The sequence below is a fragment of the Vicia villosa genome, linkage group LG1 (genome assembly GCF_029867415.1).
Source record: "Vicia villosa cultivar HV-30 ecotype Madison, WI linkage group LG1, Vvil1.0, whole genome shotgun sequence".
Taxonomy (NCBI): Eukaryota; Viridiplantae; Streptophyta; class Magnoliopsida; order Fabales; family Fabaceae; genus Vicia; species Vicia villosa.
In genome coordinates, this window is record NC_081180.1 from 80,515,912 (window position 1) to 80,537,209 (window position 21,298).

The following is a 21,298-nucleotide window of genomic DNA, read 5'->3' on the forward strand; positions in this document are numbered from 1 at the left end:
TGGTCCATCAAGAACAAGAAGCTTTAAAGGTAATGTATATGCCTTAGTTATTGTCGATGATTTTTCTATACATTCTTGGTCTTTGTTTCCTGTGCAGAAAAGTGACGTTGTCAAAGCATTCAATAAATATGCAAATCAAATTCAAAATGAAAAATCATTAAAGATAGCATCAATTAGAAGTGACCATGGTGGAGAGTTCCAAAATGCATTGTTTGAAGAATATTGTGAAGAACATGGTATCTTCCATAATTTTCAGCAGGACTCCACAACAAAATGGAGTGGTGGAAAGAAATAATAGATCCTTAGTAGAACTTTCAAGAACAATGCTTAGCGATTCAAATCTACCAAAGTAATTTTGGGCGAATGCGGTTAGCACGACATGTTATGTAAGTAATCAGGTTATTAAAAGACCAATTCTGAAAAAAATCCATATGATCTATTCAAAGGAAGAAAGCCAAACATTGCTCACTTTGATGCAAGTGCTTTGTCCTCAACAATAATAAAGACAATCTAAGTGAGTTTGACAAGAAATCTGAAGAAGGTATATTTCTAGGTTATTCCCTCACTAGTAAAGGATATAGAATTTATAATGAAAGAACTTTAACTATTAGAGAATTTATGCATGTTTTCTTTGATGAATCTAACACCTCTAAGGAGGATATAATTGTTTATGATGATGATGAAAATTTAGAAATACCTTTGAAATAAGTTTCCAAAGACAACCATATGAATCGACCGGAACACCAAAAGGAAGAAGTTTCACAACAAGAGACAATTCAAAGTGGTCTTCCTCAAGAATGGAGAACCCATCGTGATCATCCAATGGATAAAGTTATTGGTGATATAAGTCAAGGAGTTACAACAAGACTAAATCTCAAAGATGTTTGCTTGAACATGGCATTCGTTTCACAAATAGAACCCTCAAAGATTGATGAAGCCTTAGTAGATGATCAATGGATAATTGCTATGTAAGAGGATTTAAATGAATTCAAAAGGAATCAAGTTTGGGAACTTGTTCATAGAAGTGATAAACACATCATATGTATCATATGGGTGCTTAAGAACAAACTTGACGAGAATGATATAACTGTTCGAAATAAAGCAAGATTGGTGGCTCAAGGTTATAATAAAGAAGAAGGAATCGACTTTGAAGAAACATTCACCCCGATTGCAAGGTTAGAAGCTATTTGTTTATTTACTTGCTTATGCATGTTTATTAAATTAAATTTTTAGCTATTCCAAATGGACATCAAGAGTGCCTTCTTGAATGGATACATCAATGAAGAAATATATGTCAAACAACCTCCCAATTTTGAAGACTTCATGAATCCCTCACATGTCTTTAAGTTGAAGAAAGCTCTTTTTGACTTAAAGCAAGCACCAAGAGCATGGTATGATCGACTTAGCAACTTTCTATGTGAAAGATGATTTGAAAAAGGTAAAGTTGACAAGACATTGTTTATAAAGAAAATCAAAGGTCATACTTTATTGATTAAAGTCTACATTGACGATATCATATTTGGTTCAACAAACAAAGAACTATGCGAAGAATTTTCATCGATGATGTAAGGAGAATTCAGGATGTATATGATTGGTAAGATGAACTACTTTCTAGGACTTCAAATTAAGCAACTAAAGAATGGTATCTTCATCAACCAATCCAAGTACTGCAAGGAATTATTGAAAATACTCGATATGGATAATTGCAAAATAATGTCTACTCCAATGGGATCCGGAACATATGTAGATCAAGATGAATCCGGTGTTTCAGTTGATATCACAAAGTATCGAGGTATGATTGGTTCGTTGTTATATTTGACGGCAAGTCATTTTGACATAATGTTTAATGTTTGTCTTTGTGCTCGATTTCAAGCAAATTCTAAGGAATCTCATCTCACTGCGGTAAAAAGGATCATGAAGTATCTCAAAGGAACATCAAATGTCAGCCTATGGTATCCAAAAGGTAGTATATGTGATTTATTCGGTTATTCTGACTCGGATTATGCAAGTTGTAAAATTGATTGCAAAAGTACGACTGGTACATGTCACATCTTAGGAGACACGTTAGTATCACGGTCATGCAAGAAGAGGGGCTACCTATTTCAATATTAGCCTCCTTCATGATTGCAAGATTATCTAAAGTAGAAGGGGTTCAAATATTTCAGAGTTTACCCAACTATAATTGCTCTTATATTCGACACCACTAGCTCAATACTACTTAGAGGTATCTCATTAGTCCGGAAGATATCAGACGGTCTGAGCCAATTGACACCAGTTGGCTGGATCCCATTTACTTGATGATCCTTAATCTCGTTAGCACTTGGAATATGACCATACACAATATGGTAGGTCTTGATGAAATTTGAGCATTTTCCTTGTTTATGGAAGCAACTTCCACCTCCGATGAAGCCAAAGTAGTGAAGGCTAAATCCTATATAGTTGTGGATGAAGCGGTGCGCAAAACTGACTGCGAAATTACCTCCAATATTTTCATAAAAAAGGAAAGCGTCAAATGAACACTCATCAAGGAAGGTTTTTATGTCAAGAGAACCATTAGAAAACCTCTCAGACTCAGAACTATCACACACATTTTTAATGACTGGAATATAATGACTATCAACTTAATGATGTGAATCTGAGCTAGTGAAGTTTCTATACTAACCAAAGGGGTAGAACCACTATTCGAGAATGACTAAACAAATTTACAAGGTAATCATTTTATGCGAGCCATGACAAAACAAATACTGGGTGTGAAGAAATAAACTCAGGGTAAGAAGGGTACTTGAAAAGAATGAATTTTAGTGAAGAAGGTAAAAATTAAACACAAATAGGAAAACTCTATTACGAAGAAGACAAATGCTCAAGCAATTGCTTTTAAGAAGGAAGGAAATCACTCTCACAAAGGAAAACTGACTCTCAAAAATAGAAAACTATTCTCCCAAAAAATCAAGAAACCTTTATATTGAGGAGAGCGAGCAGTAGGCTATGTCAAAAGGAAAACTGAAAGTTAAAAATAACGACCATATTTCATCTTGGGAATACAAGTGAACTCAAGTGCACTCGAATGTCATATAGAAAAGCGCCATGCCCTAACCTACGAGCCTAAAGCTACATGCTCAAAAAATTGGCGAAACGTCTCAATGATTGGAGAGACATTTAATGCGTGTTTTCCATTACTTTTGTAACTGTTCCACGACCTTCCCATTTATCATTATGGTTATATGTGATAACGAGATGTCAATCGCAACTTTGAAAGACTTCTCTGCTGGTAAATCAACCGACAAGTCTTAGAGGCAACTGTTCTGCGTTGGTCAAAGGCACAATGCTGACAAAATCTAAGTATCTAACCAAACCATCCAAAAGAGATTCAAGATACACTTTTCTCATCTCATAATTTCACTTCACTAATTTTGAACTATAACTTCAGCGTTAATGTACTAATCTTGCAGGTTCACCTCCACACCACCATATCAAAGATTTGCATCACTACATTTAAAGTCCATTGATATTAACCAAACATAATTCTAGTTATAGTACGAAACACAAGCCAATATGAAAAATTGCCATAATTAATAAATGAATTAATTTGGTTAAAAAAAGTGAGTATTTGTTGTAAGAAAACATCAACTTCTAAGAAATGGATATGGTATTTATCCACATGACACACTAAAATAGGAATAGGGTGCAGGGTGCACCATACAGCAGACAACAATCCCCGGACTAGCAACAACCGTGCGATCAACGATCCATCGCATCAAACTCACATTTCATTCATTGATTGTAAAACAACAACCACGTTACAAAATTCAACGACTCCATTCCCAATCCAATCCTCACCGAAACCCTAATCAGCTCCTTCACTTCCCTTCTTCATCCACCGTCTCTCAATCTCCTCTTCATTCCTCTTTTGGTAAGATCACCTCCAGCCTTCAGATCTGTATTTTCCCCTCCTTTATTTCCCCCATCCCGATTTTGAATCTATCTTTGATTTGCATGCTGCGCGTAACCCCTTTTCCGAGTTTCAATCTATGCATAATTATGAGTTACTTTAAATGAAAGTTGAAACTCACATGGTTCAGTTACCTGAAATGATTGTTCTATAATGTTTTTCGCTATGATGCTTAATAATGGCCCATACTAATAAAAACTGTTTTTTTTTATTGGCATATGATATTGCTGTTAGATTTTGCATCCCTTAAATCTTATTATGACTTAGTATCTTTTAGTTGAATATGTAAGAGTGATCAACATTATGTCCTCATTTGCACAATAACTATTTTCTACAGTAATTAAGATTATGTCCACATTTTTGCAGCCTCAACCTGAAAGATACTGTTGGGCTAGGGCCAACTAATGATAGGATTTCCAATTTATGCATAAGTTTGATTCTTTTTCATAGAATGGATCCAGTGTCTGCTGATGTGTCTAAGCCACCTCCTTTGAAAGTACCATCTACGATACATCCTGCTAAAGAGGATGATGGTCAAGCTTCTGCTGCTGTAGCATCTGGACAAGATAATTCTGCCCGTGAAGCACCGTCTAGGCTATCTCCCACTGGCATATCTTCTTGGGCCAAAAATTTAAAAGTTTCCCCGTCGTTTTCTGGATCCCAAGACGAGTCTTCAAGTGGAAATGTCGGGAAATCAGCCTTTGCACGCCTTACGAGTAATCTGGGATTGCGGTTGTCTCCAAAGTCTCCTGTGGTAGATGAGAATTCCGATGAACCTGCAGCACAGTCTAATTTGTTTGGAAGTATCACAAAGGGCCTGGTTGACTCTTCGAAGAATGCGGTGAAAGCTGTGCAGGTTAAAGCACGGCATGCTGTTTCTCAAAATAAACGCAGATACCAGGTGGTGTTGTCGTTCAAATTGAGTTACTGTGTTTTATTTTTGGAATACTGATAGTGTCTTACTCTTACATATCTGAACAATTTACTGTTTCTTCTATTGGATTTTTGTTAACCCTGGTTCTCTGTTGCTTTCCCTTTTTGTGCAATAGTTTAAATTAAAGCTTATCTTTTAGAGTCTGTTTATGAAAAGCTTTTATATGTAATGCTTATTATTATCTATTATCTAATTAAGATGTGTTATTTTCACCTCGCTCTCTAGATCATCCAGTTGCATAGCTGGCAATGAATTTATATAGCCCTGAATTTTGTACACATTTGCCTACTTCGCTTCAGTATTCCAAATCAAAATGCCACACAATATATGGTTTTTATTAGTACTTCAGTTTGATGAACATTCTATCTGCATCAGTTAAGATAGGCTGTTAGAAATTTAGAACATAATTATTGTCGTGACTTGTGAGTTGTGATAGGTTTTTTTTACATATTTCTTTGTTTCATACTTACTGTTACGTTCTCTCCCCTTAGGAATTTTTGGCTAAATGCGCTACTGTCCTTACAACCTTTTTTTCAGGAAGGGGGTTTTGATTTAGATATGACATATATCACAGAAAACATTATTGCAATGGGGTTCCCTGCTGGTGACATGAGCTCTGGGTTTTTTGGTTATGTTGAAGTGAGTTAGTAGATTTTCGAAGCACTTTGTTTTGCTGGTTGTTTTCATCTTTAACATAAGTGTTCTCACATTCTAGTTTCAATGTATGCAATGCAGGGATTTTATAGAAATCATATGGAAGAAGTGATCAAGTTTTTTGAGACTAACCATAAGGTACAAAAGGCTTGCTCTAACACTTGAATTTACGGGTTATTATACCTATTTTTTTATTTATTATTTTTTACAAGTCAAAATCTACATTGTATTGTATGGAATGTTGTTTTATTTCATTTGAGTATCTATACCAAAACAAAAGGTACTTGAAATTAATCTCAACCCTTGCAAGTGAATATTGTCTATGGTCATACAAGCTCCTCCTTTGCTTGGCATATTCAGCCGCAGCTTCTGAATTTCTGATATGTACAGCAAATCTGTTTACGCTTGTACATATTTCAATTTCTTCTTCTCTCCTCCCTCACTCCTTTTCTGTGAGGCATATTGTTAGGTACCGGGGTTGAGCCTTAGCCCAACAAATTGGCTGAGTAAAGAGTTAGTTAAAATTGCTTATGTGGCTAATCTGTTAGGCAAATAAAAGGGAGTTATATTAATGATAGAGATAGCAAGAGGGAATGTTTTGAGGTTATCGGGTTAGATATCTTATGGTATGGGCAGAGAGAAATATGTTTCTTCTCCGTTGAGCTCTTGGTCTGTTTACAAGGGTTAATCTTTGGTAATAGTTAATCCTTTTCAATTAATAATACTATTTCTTCTTCTCTTTAATTTGGGTTCCTTTCCCATATATGTAGATATGAGAAAAAATGAATTGTTGAATTGCATTTGCTGAACAAGTTCTCTTGAGCTATTTTCATTTCCTTACTTTGGTTATCATAAACTATTTTGTGTAATATGAGCACCTGCTTCATATTTTTGTTATCCTGCCACTTTGCTTGAATATGCTGTAGTTTGATGGAGAGTTGAATTTTATGGGAGGCATCATACATGGCATTTTATTTTTCTGCAATGACTTAAAACTTTGAAACTTGACGAGTCTGTCTTATTTTCTTGTCAAATTTTGCAATTGACTTAATTTCTGATTTGCAGGACAAGTACAAAGTGTATAATCTCTGTTTGGAGCGGCTGTATGATGCATCGTTGTTTGAGGGCAAGGTAATTTCTGATTTACTTAAGTTTCGAGCGGACAATTGTGTTAGTTAGAACCATTAACACTGTTGTAAATTTCTTTTTAACAACTTTAAAAGCCATTAATGTGATGTTTTTTTAGTTTTAACCTTTGATTTTATACATTTTATTCAGATTATGTATCCTTAAATTAACTATCATTCATACCATCTGTTTTTAGTCTTGTTCAAGATGCTAGACAGCCTATATTACTTATATCATGTTTCTGTTTAACTTGAATTATGTGTTTTTATCCTGTATTATATTTTAATGAAAATTGTTTGAGCAGCTTCTTACATCTGAAGTATTACATTCCTTCTTCAGGTGGCTAGCTTCCCATTTGATGATCATAATTGCCCACCGATTCAACTGATTGTATCTTTTTGTCAAAGTGCTTACTCATGGTTGAAACAAGACATTGAGAATGTGGTGGTTGTCCACTGTAAAGCTGGAATGGCCAGGACAGGGTTGATGATTTCCAGTCTTTTACTATTCTTAAAGGTTAATGGTTTCTAAGCATTTTCTTAAAAATATGATGAACATGCTTGATCATTTTCATCCCTGTCTTGTTGTGTTGCTTAATTGTTTTTGGATTTTGATTAAATATACTGCAGTTTTTCCCAACTGCTGAGGAGTCGATGGATTATTATAATCAGAAAAGATGTATTGATGGAAAAGGACTTGTTCTGCCTAGTCAGATTGTAAGTTAATCTTTGTGATGTGTTATTAGTGCAAAATTGGATTATGGAGTTACTGCTTACATACGCCCTAATTCTCATATGTTCTTTTTATTTTCTTTCTATAGAGGTATATCAAATATTTTGAACGTATCTAACTTTAATGGCGAATTTTTTTTTTTTTTTTTTTTTTTATATTTTTTATAGAGGTATGTCAAGTACTTTGAACGGATCTTGACTTACTTTAATGGCGAGTGTCCACCTCCCCGCAGGTATGTACCGGTGAAAACATTACTTTGATATTTCTCAGTTTTCATGTGCTGACATAATATTTTGCGCAGGTGCATGCTTAGGGGATTCCGGCTTCACAGATGTCCTTACTGGATCCGGCCCTCTATAACCATTTCAAATCATAATGGTGTGCCTCAAATTCTTGTACTAAATATTGCCCTTATGTTTACAGTTCATGTCCTGTCTGTTAGTATGTTAATTGTTATTTTCAGTTCTAGCGTTGAGTTTTTTTCCTTTTGTTTACCTATCTGCCGTTTACTTTTTTAATTTTATGTTATGGTTTTGTTATGCTTTTAATTTTACCGGACATTTGTAAGACTAACGATATTGTATGGGACAAATTGTTGGGCTGTAAAGAATCAACACTAATATACTTAAGTATAGTAGTGATGAAGATGTTGTGTTGAATGTGTGATGAAACTAGACTAGATAAGATTATAGATAGCAGGATTCGAGAGAATGTTGGGGTAGCACCTATAGTAGAAAAGATGGTTTGGGCATGTAGAGGGAAGACTTGTGGATTCTGTAGTAAGGAGAGTAGATCAGATAGAGGGTAGTCAAACCACTACAGGTAGAGGAAGACCTAGAAAATGACAAGAGATACTATTAAGGAAGATCTTTAGATTAATCAGTTGGATATGTTATAAGAGAAAACTACTAAGAAAGATCTTGATATTAATGAGTTGGATAGAAACGTAGTTTTTGAAAGAACATTATGGCGTAGTTTGATCCATATAGCCGACCCCGCTTAGTGGGATAAGGCCTGGTTGTTGTTGTTATGGTTTTGTATGTACTTAGATCGTTTAACCATGTAAATATTAAATTTTCTAACCCACAAGCGGTGATCCAACTCAGGCATATTGAAGATGTTATGCTTTACATGTTATTAGAAGTGTTTTTTACTCAGTTATAGCAGTGATAAATAGTTACACGTATTTTGTACATGACATATAATGTTTATGTCAAGTGTTGACTCACATACGACCCTTTTGAAAGGGTGAAGTGTGAAATCTTAGTCCGTGAGAGACTGCTCAATTTGCTGTTGACTCGGTTTTCAAATGTGTAGGTGTGTTGTTCTCCACCAAAAAGCATCCAAGAACCAAAGATCTTTTGGTGCGTCTCATTAATAATATTGATTTCTGTTAATCAAAATGTTGGTTAAATTGTTGTGCCCAAGCTGTGGCGTTGTGCCTTTTTTTATGTGTTTTCTTTTTAAGGTGTGGGAATTTCTGAGATATGGTTTCATTACTTGCAGCCCGAAGATTTTTGGTTTACTGCACCAAAGAAGGGAGTTATGGTCTTTGCTTTGCCCGGAGAGCCTGGTCTCACAGAGTTGGCTGGTGACTTCAAAATTCACTTTCATGATCGCCAAGGAGATTTTTACTGGTAATTAATTTTCTCCATCAATGTTCAATTACCTCTGCTGTCTATCTCATGTTGAACTGAAATGTCTCTTCTCTTTTAGTTGGTTAAACACAACTATGACAGAAAACAGGAAAGTTTTGACCACCAATGATCTCGATGGCTTTGACAAGGTAAGCTGTTATGGCTCTTTGATGATACTCTCTTTAACCTTTGCAGTGGTGGTGACTATCTAGCTTTATTATATGTATTTTTTTGAAAACTTGGTATCCGATCATGAGACCGACTATTCCGAGACAGCTCGTGTCACCTAAGCTCCTCCCAATCACCCTATTAGTAAAACCTTCCCTCCCTCGCCCCTTAAAGAAAGGGTAGAGAAATTTGGGGATCTTTTTGAGGGTAGAGAAATTTGGGGATCTTTTTGGCAATATGAAGATTGAGAGAATGATCTGGCTTCTGTGTGGTGTTGTGTTTCCATTTTTTGTCATTTAGAATAATTGGGGTCTTGTAATTAAATGTATTTTTCATTGGATTGGTTTTCTGGCAGAGAAAATTGCCTTCTCCAGGATTCCAGGTTGAAATTGTGCTGGTGGATTATAATGGCAATGTTGTAACTTCCGATGCTGAAGCTACAAAGAAATCTGACGAGAGTTCAAGTAAAAGTCCTGCCCCAGCTGAGGTGAGCACCCCCGCACCAAATGCAGACAAAGAGTCTAGGGATGGGGATCAAGACAAAGATGATGATGTATTTTCAGATGGTGAGGCAGAGCATCCCGTTTCTTCAAGAAACAAGCAAACAAAGGCACCTTCTGAAGCAGTTGAAACAGCCACCAAAGAGTCCGAGGCGAACAAAACTTCAAATCAAATAACAAATATAACGCATGCAACAGAACAAGTTTCTTTGGGTAATAAGAACTCTACACCAAGTCATAGTACTGGTCAGCCGAAGAATGATGTTGGTGGAAAAACTGTGTCCGGTCTTGACGGACCCAGCTCAGAAAGTGAGTTTAAGGCCATGGCAGCAGATGCTTCTGTCTTTACATTCGGAGACGATGAAGACTATGAAAGTGATTGAAGTTCAACAGGGTTGCCCTATGCTATCTCTATACTTCATATCTGTACATAATATTGCCTGCAACTCTGTATTCAACAATATCATGTTCATCCATTTGTTTGTTTGTTTGTTTGTTGTAATGGTAAATCTGGCAACAGTCACTGGCAATGCAGTAATTGAAAATAAGAATGAACTCATTTTTTGTTATTGATTTGTCATGTAATGTTCCATTGTTAAGTACAAACATTGACATATTAGCCATTTCATGTTCATATCTTATTGCCTTTGTCTATAATTTAAAACTAATACAACATTAACATTAAAACCTTAACATGTTAGTTGTTTTTGTTAAAAAAATGAAATGAAATTATAATGTTTCTACAAGCACACTTGTTGTTGTGATGGAGCAATTCCAATGCGGCAACATGAGTATGTGGGGAAGTATCACTGAATATTGTCTGGTAGAGTGTTCTGTTTGAACCATACATATTTTTTTGAAGGCTATATAAAGTTTTTGCAAACTGACATATACTGTTTGGAGCATCTAAAATTTATTATGAATGTATATAATTTATATAATAAAAATAATAATAAAATAATAAAAGTAAAAAAGAAAAGGGGTAAAAAGTTAGTATGTACTATGTGCACGCCATTGACTGAAAGGGTAAGAAAACAAAGGCGATGTTGTCTATGTTGGTTAGGTTATTAGTGCTTGCTAGTGGAACTGCTACTCTTTCAGACTTTGCACACCTTTTCAGTGTTTTTGTGTCTTCCCTTCCTTTTTACTATAACAGTACAGTACCAACTATGAAGTCCAAATCTTAACAAAAAATTCATACTATCAAATAAATAACTAACAGTATTTCTTTTGTTGGTATAAACCCACTAATCAGCGTAATTGGAGAGACTAATCCCTCGAATCGTGTAGGACCATATAGACTGTCAAGTTCTCTTTCAAGAGATTTATCATTGGCGATAGAGATCAAACTTAACTCTAACAATCTATTATTTTAATGCAATTAACAAATTGAGATGTTGGTTATATATAGTAATGTAACATTATACATTTTCTATACGCTCCAGTTTTTGTATTCTCTGGTTGCTCGGTAGTGATCTTATTTATTAGTTTTAAACTATCAATATTCGATCTGCAGACAATAGAGCCAGGAATCATAAATATCAATATCAGACTTTCTTATTCAAAAATAAATAAATAAATTTCCATGTGGTCAAGCATGCGTTTTCTATGCAAAAGAATAATGAACTCCTTTTTAGGAGCAGAATTTGGTAAATCATAAAAAGGTTAACCAACCATTCAGTCATGGAAGTAGTACTTGTTCTTGGTTATAGATGTGTTTTCTTTTAGGTCATCATATTCACGAACCATGTTTTGCTTTACTTTTGGTATGGAAAAAGTACAATGAAAAATAAATCGGTCGACAACGCAGTAGTAGGAGGATTTTACTTGCCACTACAAAAAGAGTTAAGATCCTTTCCATTTTTCTCTTCTCCATTTTGTCTTTTTTTTTTTTTTTTGATAATCTCCATTTTGTCAATTACCAAAGTTTTGTAAATATAAATGCAATAATGTGACAATTGATGGGTCCATTTATTTTTAATACACTATAAATGTCTTCAAAACTATAGTAAAGAAGAGGGAAAATGGAAAAGAAAAATGAAGAGGATCTTGCCTCCTCCAAAAATATGAGTAAGGATCTCTCCATTTCTCAAAAGAAATGGAGGTGTCCATTACTATGGTTTTAATGTATAAATGTTGATGTATAAATGTTTAATTAATGTCACCACTTTTTAAAATATGTGCATTTATATCTTTTATTTTCTTGAAAACTATAGTAATGGACACCTCCATTTCTTTTGAGAAATGGAGAGGATCCTTACTCCAAAAATATATAGGGCATTCACATATTTTCTTAGTATAAAAAATTCATTAACCACATGTCAGTAAAAAATTCTCTCCAACGCAAAAAAAATTGCTAGATCATTATAAAAAAAAGTCATGCATTTTTATCGATATTTATGAAAAATATGATGTGTAATAAAGTTTTATCGATTTTTTTCAAAAAATCCATAATACCAGGTTTTCCGACACCCCTAAAAAATCTAATGTTAATTTTGAACAATTGAGATTTTCTTTTGTAGGGTTGTGATTGTATCGACAATTTTGTGTGGTCCATAATAATTCAAAGCTTGTATAAATATATCACATATTGATAACAAAAACATCTCACAATGTCTCAATTTTGGTATATCGCAACTGTGTATTTCAATGTCGTGAAACCTCCTATTAATTTTACGTACATAGAGGACACTCCTTTTGTTATTCTGAAAATCTAAACTGGATAATCTCGTGCACTACACCGACAATAAAAAGGTGATTAAAATCGGATACCGTTCACCATCAATTGGTAGTGAAGGAAAGATTAAGTTCATTAAGTTTGAGCTACAAACAGATGAAGATTTAAAAGTTATGTGGAACATGTATCATCAATACGAGATAAAGGATTCGATCGAGGAGGATGCGATAGTTGCGAGATTTGTCGATGATATTATCAAGATGTTGAAACGTTCAAAATCATCTAGTAATGTTTAAGTTTTGTTCATGTTATTTTCTTGTTAAGTTATGTAAGCAATGTTCGTGTTAAATTATGTTAATTCCAAAATAATGTAATGCTAATTTTTATACAATACAATGTTAAGATAAACTGTCAATAATATAATGTCAGCAACAAAAAAAACTAATAAAATCTACACAGGTCCACAACGTCAATGTCTGCTATATGAGATAACCTGGTATATTCTCACCATATGAATTTATCACACCTACATAGTTTTCTGAGAGAAGTACTATCATCTACAGCTGCTGCTGGACAATCATACTAGGTGAAGGCGGTCAATGCAGCGGCACGTCACCTGAAAGTTCTCCATCATGGGAAGGTACATCATCATCTGCACGCTGAACAAGTGGGATGATGCGAGAGTGTAATACTATAAAGTACCACTCTAAGTAACCATCCAAACACTTCCTATGTAACTGCATCTCCACTGCATTCTCTCTAATATTAATGATACTACTGGCAATGTTAGACCTAAACCACATATTAATGCCCTTAGACGACACATTAAAAACTGGTCTATGAATGCCCTGAACATATCCAAATGACACAAATACCTCTCAAGTAAATATCTAGCCAATGAACTCTCCCATTGTAGATAACCTGAAAAAGAGTTGTGTCATCGAACTCCCGATGCACTCTATGGTCTGCATATGGAGTCCATATGACATCATTTACGACTAATGCACAGATCATCCGTCTATACTCTTAAATACGACCTCAATGAGAACGTACGGCCCTCTATTTAGTGGCCCGTGGCGGTCCATCAATGATAGGACCATGATCACACTTATCACAAATGAACGTAAAATGTCTGTATATCCAACACTCCACAAGAAAAATAAATTACATATACAAAATGTTTTTGATAAATAAGAAATAAGTAAATAAAACATAATAATTTTCATACATAAAATAGACTTATGTAATCGGAAAACTGTTTCATTTCAAAGTCAGTATCCTCTTCAAGGGCAGTATATAATATCGTCAGAGCAACACAACCCTATGCCCAGTCGAGATATGCAAAGTCAACTAATAGAGAGATGTATCTAATATCAGTGTATGCATGAGACTTATCTGCTAAAATAATACACCCTACAAGATGCAACATAAATATCAAGCGGTCGCCTCATATATAAAGTGCTCCACCAGATTCTTAAACATATAATGTAGCCAAGATAGACAGAAGTGAACACCTCTATTAGCTCTGAGCTCATTCAAGACCAACCCCAATATAACCCCTCGAGTTATGTCTCAACCGCCATACACACAATCTCCAGGTTAATGACGAGAGCAATGAAGAAGTTACCTGCAAGGGGAGATGGAAGAGACAAGATACATCATCAGGGTAATCGCCCAACAAAAGCGAACAACAATGGAAAGTCGAGGATGGTGATGGAACAATTCACCAACAGAAGTAGTCCGATATTAGCGGCAATCGCTCTGACTTCATTTGGCATTTGCATATAAAAGTATTTCTTCAACTTATCCCCATGAATGAGCATCATCAATGGGAGCTCAATCATGTAATAATTAAAGCATAAACCATCAGTTACTTTTAATTAATCAGAAATAAATAAAAACAATTTAAAATAAAATATTTATACCTCTTTCTGCCATAATCTAAATACCACATGATCGATATACCTAATGAGCAAGGAAAGGTCACCGGGCCCTCTAGGGAACTCCCCTCTATATGTACTGACAACTCTATATCAACCTGAGCCGCCACCTCTATATCAGCTACAACAAGAACCTTCATATCAATCTGAAAAGGAACCTTGACATCATCCCAAGTTGTCGACTCTACTAGCATCTTGCTCGACATCAAAATCTATGGCCCGTCCAGCTCTACCTACTCTACGACGCAGAGTACGGAATAAGCGAGACCTCTCGATCCTTTTATGGTAAAAACCAATGGAAACTACTCTACCTGGCCTAGTATGCAATTGCTCTTCGTCATCTTCATTGTCTCCACCAGAACACTCTACAGTTGCTCTCTCTACTCTGTCACAATCTAGGAACAATCTTGCCGTCTCTTCCTTTATTCTTCGCTACAATAAAAAATAAAAACAAAAAAAAATGAACTACTAGATTTTTTAAAATATCTATCATGACCATGCATTTATGATAATTTTTGAAAAATGCGATATCCTCTATGCATTTTTACCGACATTTTTGAAAAATCTGATATCCTATATACATTTGTATCAAATATTTTTGAAATTGTCGGTATGCATGAATGCATTTTTAGTGACAATTTAAAAAATGTCGATAAAAACACATGCAGGATACCACATTTTTTAAAAATACTAATAAAAATGCATGTGACAATTTGAATTTTGTCAAAGATTTCAAAAATATCAGTAGAAAAAAGATTTTCATAAAAAAATCAAATATAAATATATAAATTTAATGAAAAAAACACTTAATTGTAAATATCCAATAGAAACTTTAAAAAATTAGTAGAAATATTTTTTTTTCTTCAGAAATTTCAAAGAATAATAATTTAAATAGTAAAAACTGAAAACCATAATTTTTACGGGAGCATTATGATACCAAATATTAATAATAGAGTAATGCTATTTAGTACGAAACAATTTGAAGAAGAAATGCAAGAATGAGTATGTGTCACTATTTTAGTGGTAAATTTTAAATTAATTTTAAATTTAACTTCATTTTTAATAGGGATCATGGGGGTTGTAGTGATAATGGATGGTTGTGATTTATTTTTGCATTTCTTATTTTTCCACTTTCTTACTAATAAGTATTTTTCTTAATAATATGGGGTGCGAAATTTAATGAATTGAGCCCGGCCCATGAAGTTGAATAAAATAACCAAATTTCAATGTACTGCCAATATAAATAATTATTTAAAGAATAAATATTTTAAAATTTGTTTTAAGCTGTTACTAGAAAAGTTGGAACTTGAAAAATTTTGTAATGATTTTTAGGTATAAATAAAGAAATAAATAAAAAAAAAAGTATAAAATTGAAAGGTAGTTTTCATGGGCCCAGCTTGGTGTGCGTGCCGTTAGATTTATACACCTCTGCCCGCCAAGTAACATAAAAACACCGAAAGTGCAACACAACTCTAAATTATCAAAAAATAATTTCACTCATATATTACAAAATATATTCTTATTAATTAATTACTATTATAATATTAATATTATAATATTAATATTTAATATTGATATAAATATATAAAAGACAAGCAAGACACCCACTCAGCTGAAAATCATCACTCTCAACTCTTCAACTCTTCTTTCTTTCTCTTCCTTTCACTTCTCTCTCTTCTTCAACACAAGAACACAGACAAAGAGAAAAAAAAAAGAAAAGAAGATGAATATGAAACTCTTCATTACTCTTTTCTTCTTTCTACAATGAACAAAGGACCACACAACCTCTTCTTCATTGAAGAAGATGGCAATCCATCACCACCACCATCAGCAACAACTTCAACACAGCTCTCTTCTCGACGCTCTTTACTGCGATGAAGAAAAATTCGAAGAAGACGAAGATGTTTCGTCTCAACAAAGTGATGTCACAACAAACAGCGACAACAGCATCCTAGACTCCACTTCGCTTTATCCTCTTCTTCTCTTGGAACAAAACTTGTTCTTTCAAGATGAAGAACTCATCACGCTTTTCTCCAAGGAAAAAACCCAGCAAGAAACATACTACGAGGATCTGAAAAATGTCGTGGATTTTGTTTCTCTCTCTCAACCTCGTCGTGAAGCTGTTCAATGGATGCTTCAAGTCAATGCTCATTACGGCTTTTCACCTCTCACCGCAACACTTGCTGTTACTTACTTCGATAGGTTCCTTCTAACCTTCCATTTCCAAAAGGATAAGCCATGGATGATTCAGCTTGTTGCTGTTACTTGCATCTCTTTAGCTGCTAAAGTTGAAGAAACTCAAGTTCCTCTTCTCCTAGACCTTCAAGTACGTTTCAAAACAACCTTAAACTTTGTTATTATTTGTGTTTTTTAATGTCTTATGTTTGATTCTTATGTTTTTTGTTGTTTTTTTTTGTTGTTTTTTTAGGTGCAAGATACTAAATATGTGTTTGAAGCAAAAACTATTCAGAGAATGGAGCTATTGATTCTGTCTACACTGAAATGGAAGATGCATCCAGTGACACCACACTCTTTTCTAGATCATATTATAACAAGGCTTGGTTTGAAAACTAATCTACATTGGGAGTTTTTAAGACGCTGTGAGAATCTTCTTCTATCTGTACTTTTAGGTAAGTAAACAACATCATCAACATACCATTATTGAGTACTAATTGAAAACTTTACCTTTTCTACAAGTACAAAAAAAATAATATAAAAGACAAAATGTTGATTTTGTTATGATTTGTTTATTTGTTTATATGCATGTTTGTGTGTATATGTAGATTCAAGATTTGTTGGGTGTGTTCCTTCTGTGTTGGCTACTGCTACAATGCTGCATGTTATAGATCAGATTGAAGAGAGTGATGATAATGGTGTGGACTACAAAAATCAGCTTCTTAATATTCTCAAAATCAATAAGGTTAGTTTTGTTGTGTACTTTGTGTTCTTGTTTAATTAATATACTTTATACTTTATGTTTAGATTAATTCAATACAAGTACTTTAATTTAATAGAATTATTCAAAGGGATGGGACCATATAAATATATCTATGTGTGACCATATCCATGACCATGACATTGATAATGACCATGATGATTATAATTAATGAACATGATTTAATTTAAGGTTACTAATGCATGTTTTTTTTACAGGAGAAAGTGGATGAATGTTATAATGTGATTCTTGAGGTTACTAATGGAAATAGTTATGGTCATAAACGAAAATATGAACAAGTTCCTGGAAGTCCAAGTGGCGTAATTGATGCTGTTTTTAGTTCTGATGGTTCCAATGATTCATGGAAAGTGGGTTCATCCTCTTATTCAACCTCAGAGCCTGTGTTTAAGAAAACAAAAACTCAAGGGCAAAATAGGAATTTGTCACCTCTTAATAGGGCTATTGTTGGAATTCTTGCCACTGCTACTTCTCCTTAATATCATCTCTATGTCCTTTTTTAAAAAACAAAATAATAACCATATAAAAAATAATCTATGTTTATTTAATATGGTTATGTCATGTTTCTAAGATCTCTTCATTTCCAACAATGTCCCTAATGAATCTCTTGAAGAGGCAGAGACATGGGAGAGGCAAGATGAAAGGACTGAAAGAGGAGAGGACAAAGTTGGCAATGAAGATTATGTTATTTAATTTGAAGGCACTTTTTTATTTTATATTAAATGGTTCTCTTATAGACCATACCAAATTTGAACATATTTATATTATATTTCTATAATAAATTGGGAATAATTTTTGTTCATATGCATGCTTTTATTTTATTCACTTGTTTGAATCTTTGAATGTATGATGGTAGTGGGAAACTGTTAACAGGGTCCATTCAAATATATATAAATTTTTTAACATATAGTTTTATTCCAAGTTAAAAAACAAGTGTGACAGAACAAATAAAAAGGTTGTTTTGGAGAGGTAAAGAAGAATGGTTTGTTTGCATGTGAATAGAAGAAATTGTGTTGATTGGTGGATAGAGTCATTTGACCTCGATTGTAGCAAAGGCAAACACAAACAGAAGACAACACTTGGTCTTATAGAAATGAGGTTATAATATTAATACTTTCTTTCCTCCATAAACCTAACCACTGACCTATTCACTGAAAACACCAGCTATGTTTTGCCTCTATCATTGTGCCTCATTCATTATAGTCCTATGGCATGCTTTGTACGGTGTATAGTTGTATTAGTATGTTAGTACTAGTACTATATACACTAGTTAATTAAGCTTATTGTACTAGTTAATTATGCTTTTTGTACTAGTTAGTTGTATTATCATGTCATTATGAAAAGATTAGAGTTAGATAGATAGCACTGATTAAACCAACCTTTTACTAATTTGAACCTTCAAAAGAATTTTTAGTAGGAGTATATAATTAGGGGGGAAAGTATCTGGGACTTCGTTGTTTATTTACTTAGATGTCTTGCATCTTGGAGAGAGATGTTAGATAAGAGACAGTGATGGTTAAAAAGAGAGAAAACATTACTAAATTTTAAAGGTAGTTAAAATCTTGACCTGTTATGTGAAAATAAGAGGGATGGTCTTGGGGCCTTACTCGTAAGTCCTAAAAGTTGGAAAAAAAAAACTGTTTGATACGATCATATCCTTGCTAGAGAAAAGGGACATGACAAACACAATAGATGATGTTAGCTTAAAACTTAGGTTTAATACCGCGACTCTAAGAGAATTAAGGGTGACAAACAAACATGCTTGCACAGTTGAGATCCGTAAAAAATCAAGACGTGACAAAGTAGACATTGATTCAACCCTCAAAAAATAAGAGCGGAACAAACAGACCTACAAACACTGCAACTTTAAAGTCTAAATAACATAAAAAATTCAAGTTAATACCACCCTGCAAATAAAAACGTTACATAACATACCTAATAGAGGGTGCAATTTTAAAATATCGTTCTATTTCATAAAAAATACAGACAAAATGAGCTCGGACGGGTATGCTGGCGGACTAGACTAGTTTTTCAACCCTAAAGTATAATGCAATATTAATTTTGTTTTGTTTGTTTCCCAACATTTATGAGTTGTCATACTTTATGAGTTTGAATTATCAAATGTTATTGCACAACAACTTAGCGGTCAAGAGAAGGTATCAACCATTGAATAATAATAATAATGCTTAGAGCACATAACATAGCGAAGAACACGGAGAAACAAAACATTTTCACAACAACAAAATTCAAAGTACAATAGTGGGATACATAACATTAACTTTTCAAATGCAACCATTAGTTGGATTAGATTAACTATCTCATTAATTGCACACTCTTTTTTAAGTAATTACCATACCCCATGTGGACTCTCTCTAACCCTTTCCTTTTCTCTAAATTGTCTATACATTTTCCTTTTCTTTTTGTTTTTCCTTTTTCTTTTATTGTCCAAAGATTCATCATCATCATCATCATATATATCCTTCTAGTGGATTCACTATAGTGCATGCTTCACCTTTTTGCTTCTTTACTCTCCTTTTTTTGGTTCTTGCAAATTCTATCAAAACTAAATATAAATTAAAGTCCTTTTCTACTTTTTTCACGTGTATACACAATTTCTAAAAAGATATTGAAATCTATAAAATGCAAAATGGATTAAGAATTATGAAGCATAAGCTTGCCATATTTGTTTGTTTTTATTAAGTGAAGTGTGGGTTGTAAGCAAGAAATGAAGAAGAAAACAAAAGGGTTAGTAGAAACAAAATACTTTTGATCTTTGACAAAATTTTCATCTAATCATAAATTATGATATAATGCATAAAGGTTAGAGATTTTATTATGGGGGACAAAAATCTGATTTTGTAACAAGATTGTCTTTGGTTCTATTAATATTTTTCTCCACTTTAAGTTTTGTAGTACATTATATAGATAGTACCATATAGATTATGACTTCATGAGTTAGACAAAGGAAAACCCTAGAGAGAAAATTGTTTTTCTAAAAGGAAACAATTTAATTAGATTATTAATGTATATATATATGCCCCTACATCAATAATGGTAGAATAATATTTAAGGTGACAAAGTTATTCCACGCAAATATGTCCGTTGTATCGCGTTCTTTTAAAAGGACTAAGATTTTAACCTCATACATTTTAATATGTTTGTTTCATTCGACCCACATGCGACATTAACAAATTTTTTTTACAATTTTTAATTTTTAAGAGTACAAAACCCGCATGTCTGTGTTGTTCTCAATTTTTTTGAGATATTTCAAAATTTTAATTATATACTCTTGATTATTTTCATTTCGTTTCACTCTGTTTTTTTTTGAAAAGACTTAAATAGACGGAAATATCCCTTTGCAACCCTAATAATATTATACATTGGGCTAAGCTTGATGACTTTAAACTTTTTTGTTGACCTAGTCACATCCATTAACAATTTTAATGAATTTGCATTAAATTAAGACTAAAGTTCTCTCAATGTAATTTTGCTATGGTGTTTTCTTGGTTACAGCTGTAAAGTTTAAAAGAACAATAAAAAGAGGACCATATATGTTTGTGGACCCCTCTCTCTCTTTTCACTGTCTCTCTATTGCTCTTTCTCTTTCATTTTTACATGACAAAGGTTTATGAAGTAGTAAATGGAAACAAAATGCTTAGGTTGCACAATAAAACATACCACTACTCTTTAATCTATGATTCTTGTCTTAAGAACAAAACATGAAATAAAAAAGTCTCTTCTTAGCCGAATCTACTTCTGGAAAAGGTGAAGCTAGTGACCATTCATACTTGAATGTGTTGAGCATTATCACTATAATTCTTAGATAGATATAATAAAATTATAAAAAAGTCAATAAATATTTTTTGTAATGAGTTTGTTCTTCAAATGTATAGTTAACTAGATAGTTTAATTTTCAAATGTATCTTTTGTTAATGAGTTTAATTTATAAAATATGCATTTAAATTAAAATTTGAAGCAAATTAGTTTCAAAATTTGATTTTAGTTTGAAGCAAAAATTTAGTGTTT

General features: G+C 33.4%; 3 protein-coding genes across 3 annotated transcripts; all 3 read left to right on the plus strand.

Annotated features, from left to right (window-relative positions):
* Positions 1-1,581: 1,581 nt before the first annotated feature.
* LOC131647229 (uncharacterized mitochondrial protein AtMg00810-like) lies at positions 1,582-3,496 on the plus strand. Its single transcript, XM_058917143.1, has 3 exons — positions 1,582-1,792; positions 1,874-2,038; positions 3,450-3,496. The coding sequence occupies exons 1-3, from the start codon at positions 1,582-1,584 to the stop codon at positions 3,494-3,496; spliced, it is 423 nt and encodes a 140-aa protein (XP_058773126.1).
* A 186-nt stretch (positions 3,497-3,682) lies between these two features.
* On the plus strand, positions 3,683-10,271 carry LOC131643309 (phosphatidylinositol 3,4,5-trisphosphate 3-phosphatase and protein-tyrosine-phosphatase PTEN2A-like). Its single transcript, XM_058913498.1, has 13 exons — positions 3,683-3,910; positions 4,316-4,850; positions 5,421-5,522; positions 5,619-5,675; positions 6,603-6,668; positions 7,005-7,181; positions 7,295-7,381; positions 7,565-7,629; positions 7,699-7,775; positions 8,715-8,761; positions 8,904-9,034; positions 9,114-9,183; positions 9,558-10,271. Exons 2-13 carry the CDS (start codon positions 4,401-4,403, stop codon positions 10,083-10,085), a joined length of 1,857 nt encoding a protein of 618 aa, XP_058769481.1. The 5' UTR covers positions 3,683-3,910; positions 4,316-4,400; the 3' UTR covers positions 10,086-10,271.
* A 5,670-nt stretch (positions 10,272-15,941) lies between these two features.
* On the plus strand, positions 15,942-18,074 carry LOC131610585 (cyclin-D3-1). Its single transcript, XM_058882568.1, has 4 exons — positions 15,942-16,645; positions 16,748-16,949; positions 17,103-17,239; positions 17,473-18,074. Exons 1-4 carry the CDS (start codon positions 16,124-16,126, stop codon positions 17,749-17,751), a joined length of 1,140 nt encoding a protein of 379 aa, XP_058738551.1. The 5' UTR covers positions 15,942-16,123; the 3' UTR covers positions 17,752-18,074.
* Positions 18,075-21,298: the final 3,224 nt, after the last annotated feature.

What these genes read in the sequence shown, in the direction of transcription:
- LOC131647229 (XM_058917143.1), top strand. Translation starts at nt 1,582, where the DNA reads ATGTATATGATTGGTAAGATGAACTACTTTCTAGGACTTCAAATTAAG. An exon ending in TGATATCACAAAGTATCGAG is followed by an intron (nt 1,793 to 1,873) that starts GTATGATTGGTT and finishes CTCGATTTCAAG; the next exon opens with CAAATTCTAAGGAATCTCAT. An exon ending in TGATTGCAAAAGTACGACTG is followed by an intron (nt 2,039 to 3,449) that starts GTACATGTCACA and finishes CTAATCTTGCAG; the next exon opens with GTTCACCTCCACACCACCAT.
- LOC131643309 (XM_058913498.1), top strand. Translation starts at nt 4,401, where the DNA reads ATGGATCCAGTGTCTGCTGATGTGTCTAAGCCACCTCCTTTGAAAGTA. An exon ending in GGTTTTTTGGTTATGTTGAA is followed by an intron (nt 5,523 to 5,618) that starts GTGAGTTAGTAG and finishes TATGCAATGCAG; the next exon opens with GGATTTTATAGAAATCATAT. An exon ending in TTGTTCTGCCTAGTCAGATT is followed by an intron (nt 7,382 to 7,564) that starts GTAAGTTAATCT and finishes TATTTTTTATAG; the next exon opens with AGGTATGTCAAGTACTTTGA.
- LOC131610585 (XM_058882568.1), top strand. Translation starts at nt 16,124, where the DNA reads ATGGCAATCCATCACCACCACCATCAGCAACAACTTCAACACAGCTCT. An exon ending in CTCTTCTCCTAGACCTTCAA is followed by an intron (nt 16,646 to 16,747) that starts GTACGTTTCAAA and finishes TTGTTTTTTTAG; the next exon opens with GTGCAAGATACTAAATATGT. An exon ending in ATATTCTCAAAATCAATAAG is followed by an intron (nt 17,240 to 17,472) that starts GTTAGTTTTGTT and finishes TTTTTTTTACAG; the next exon opens with GAGAAAGTGGATGAATGTTA.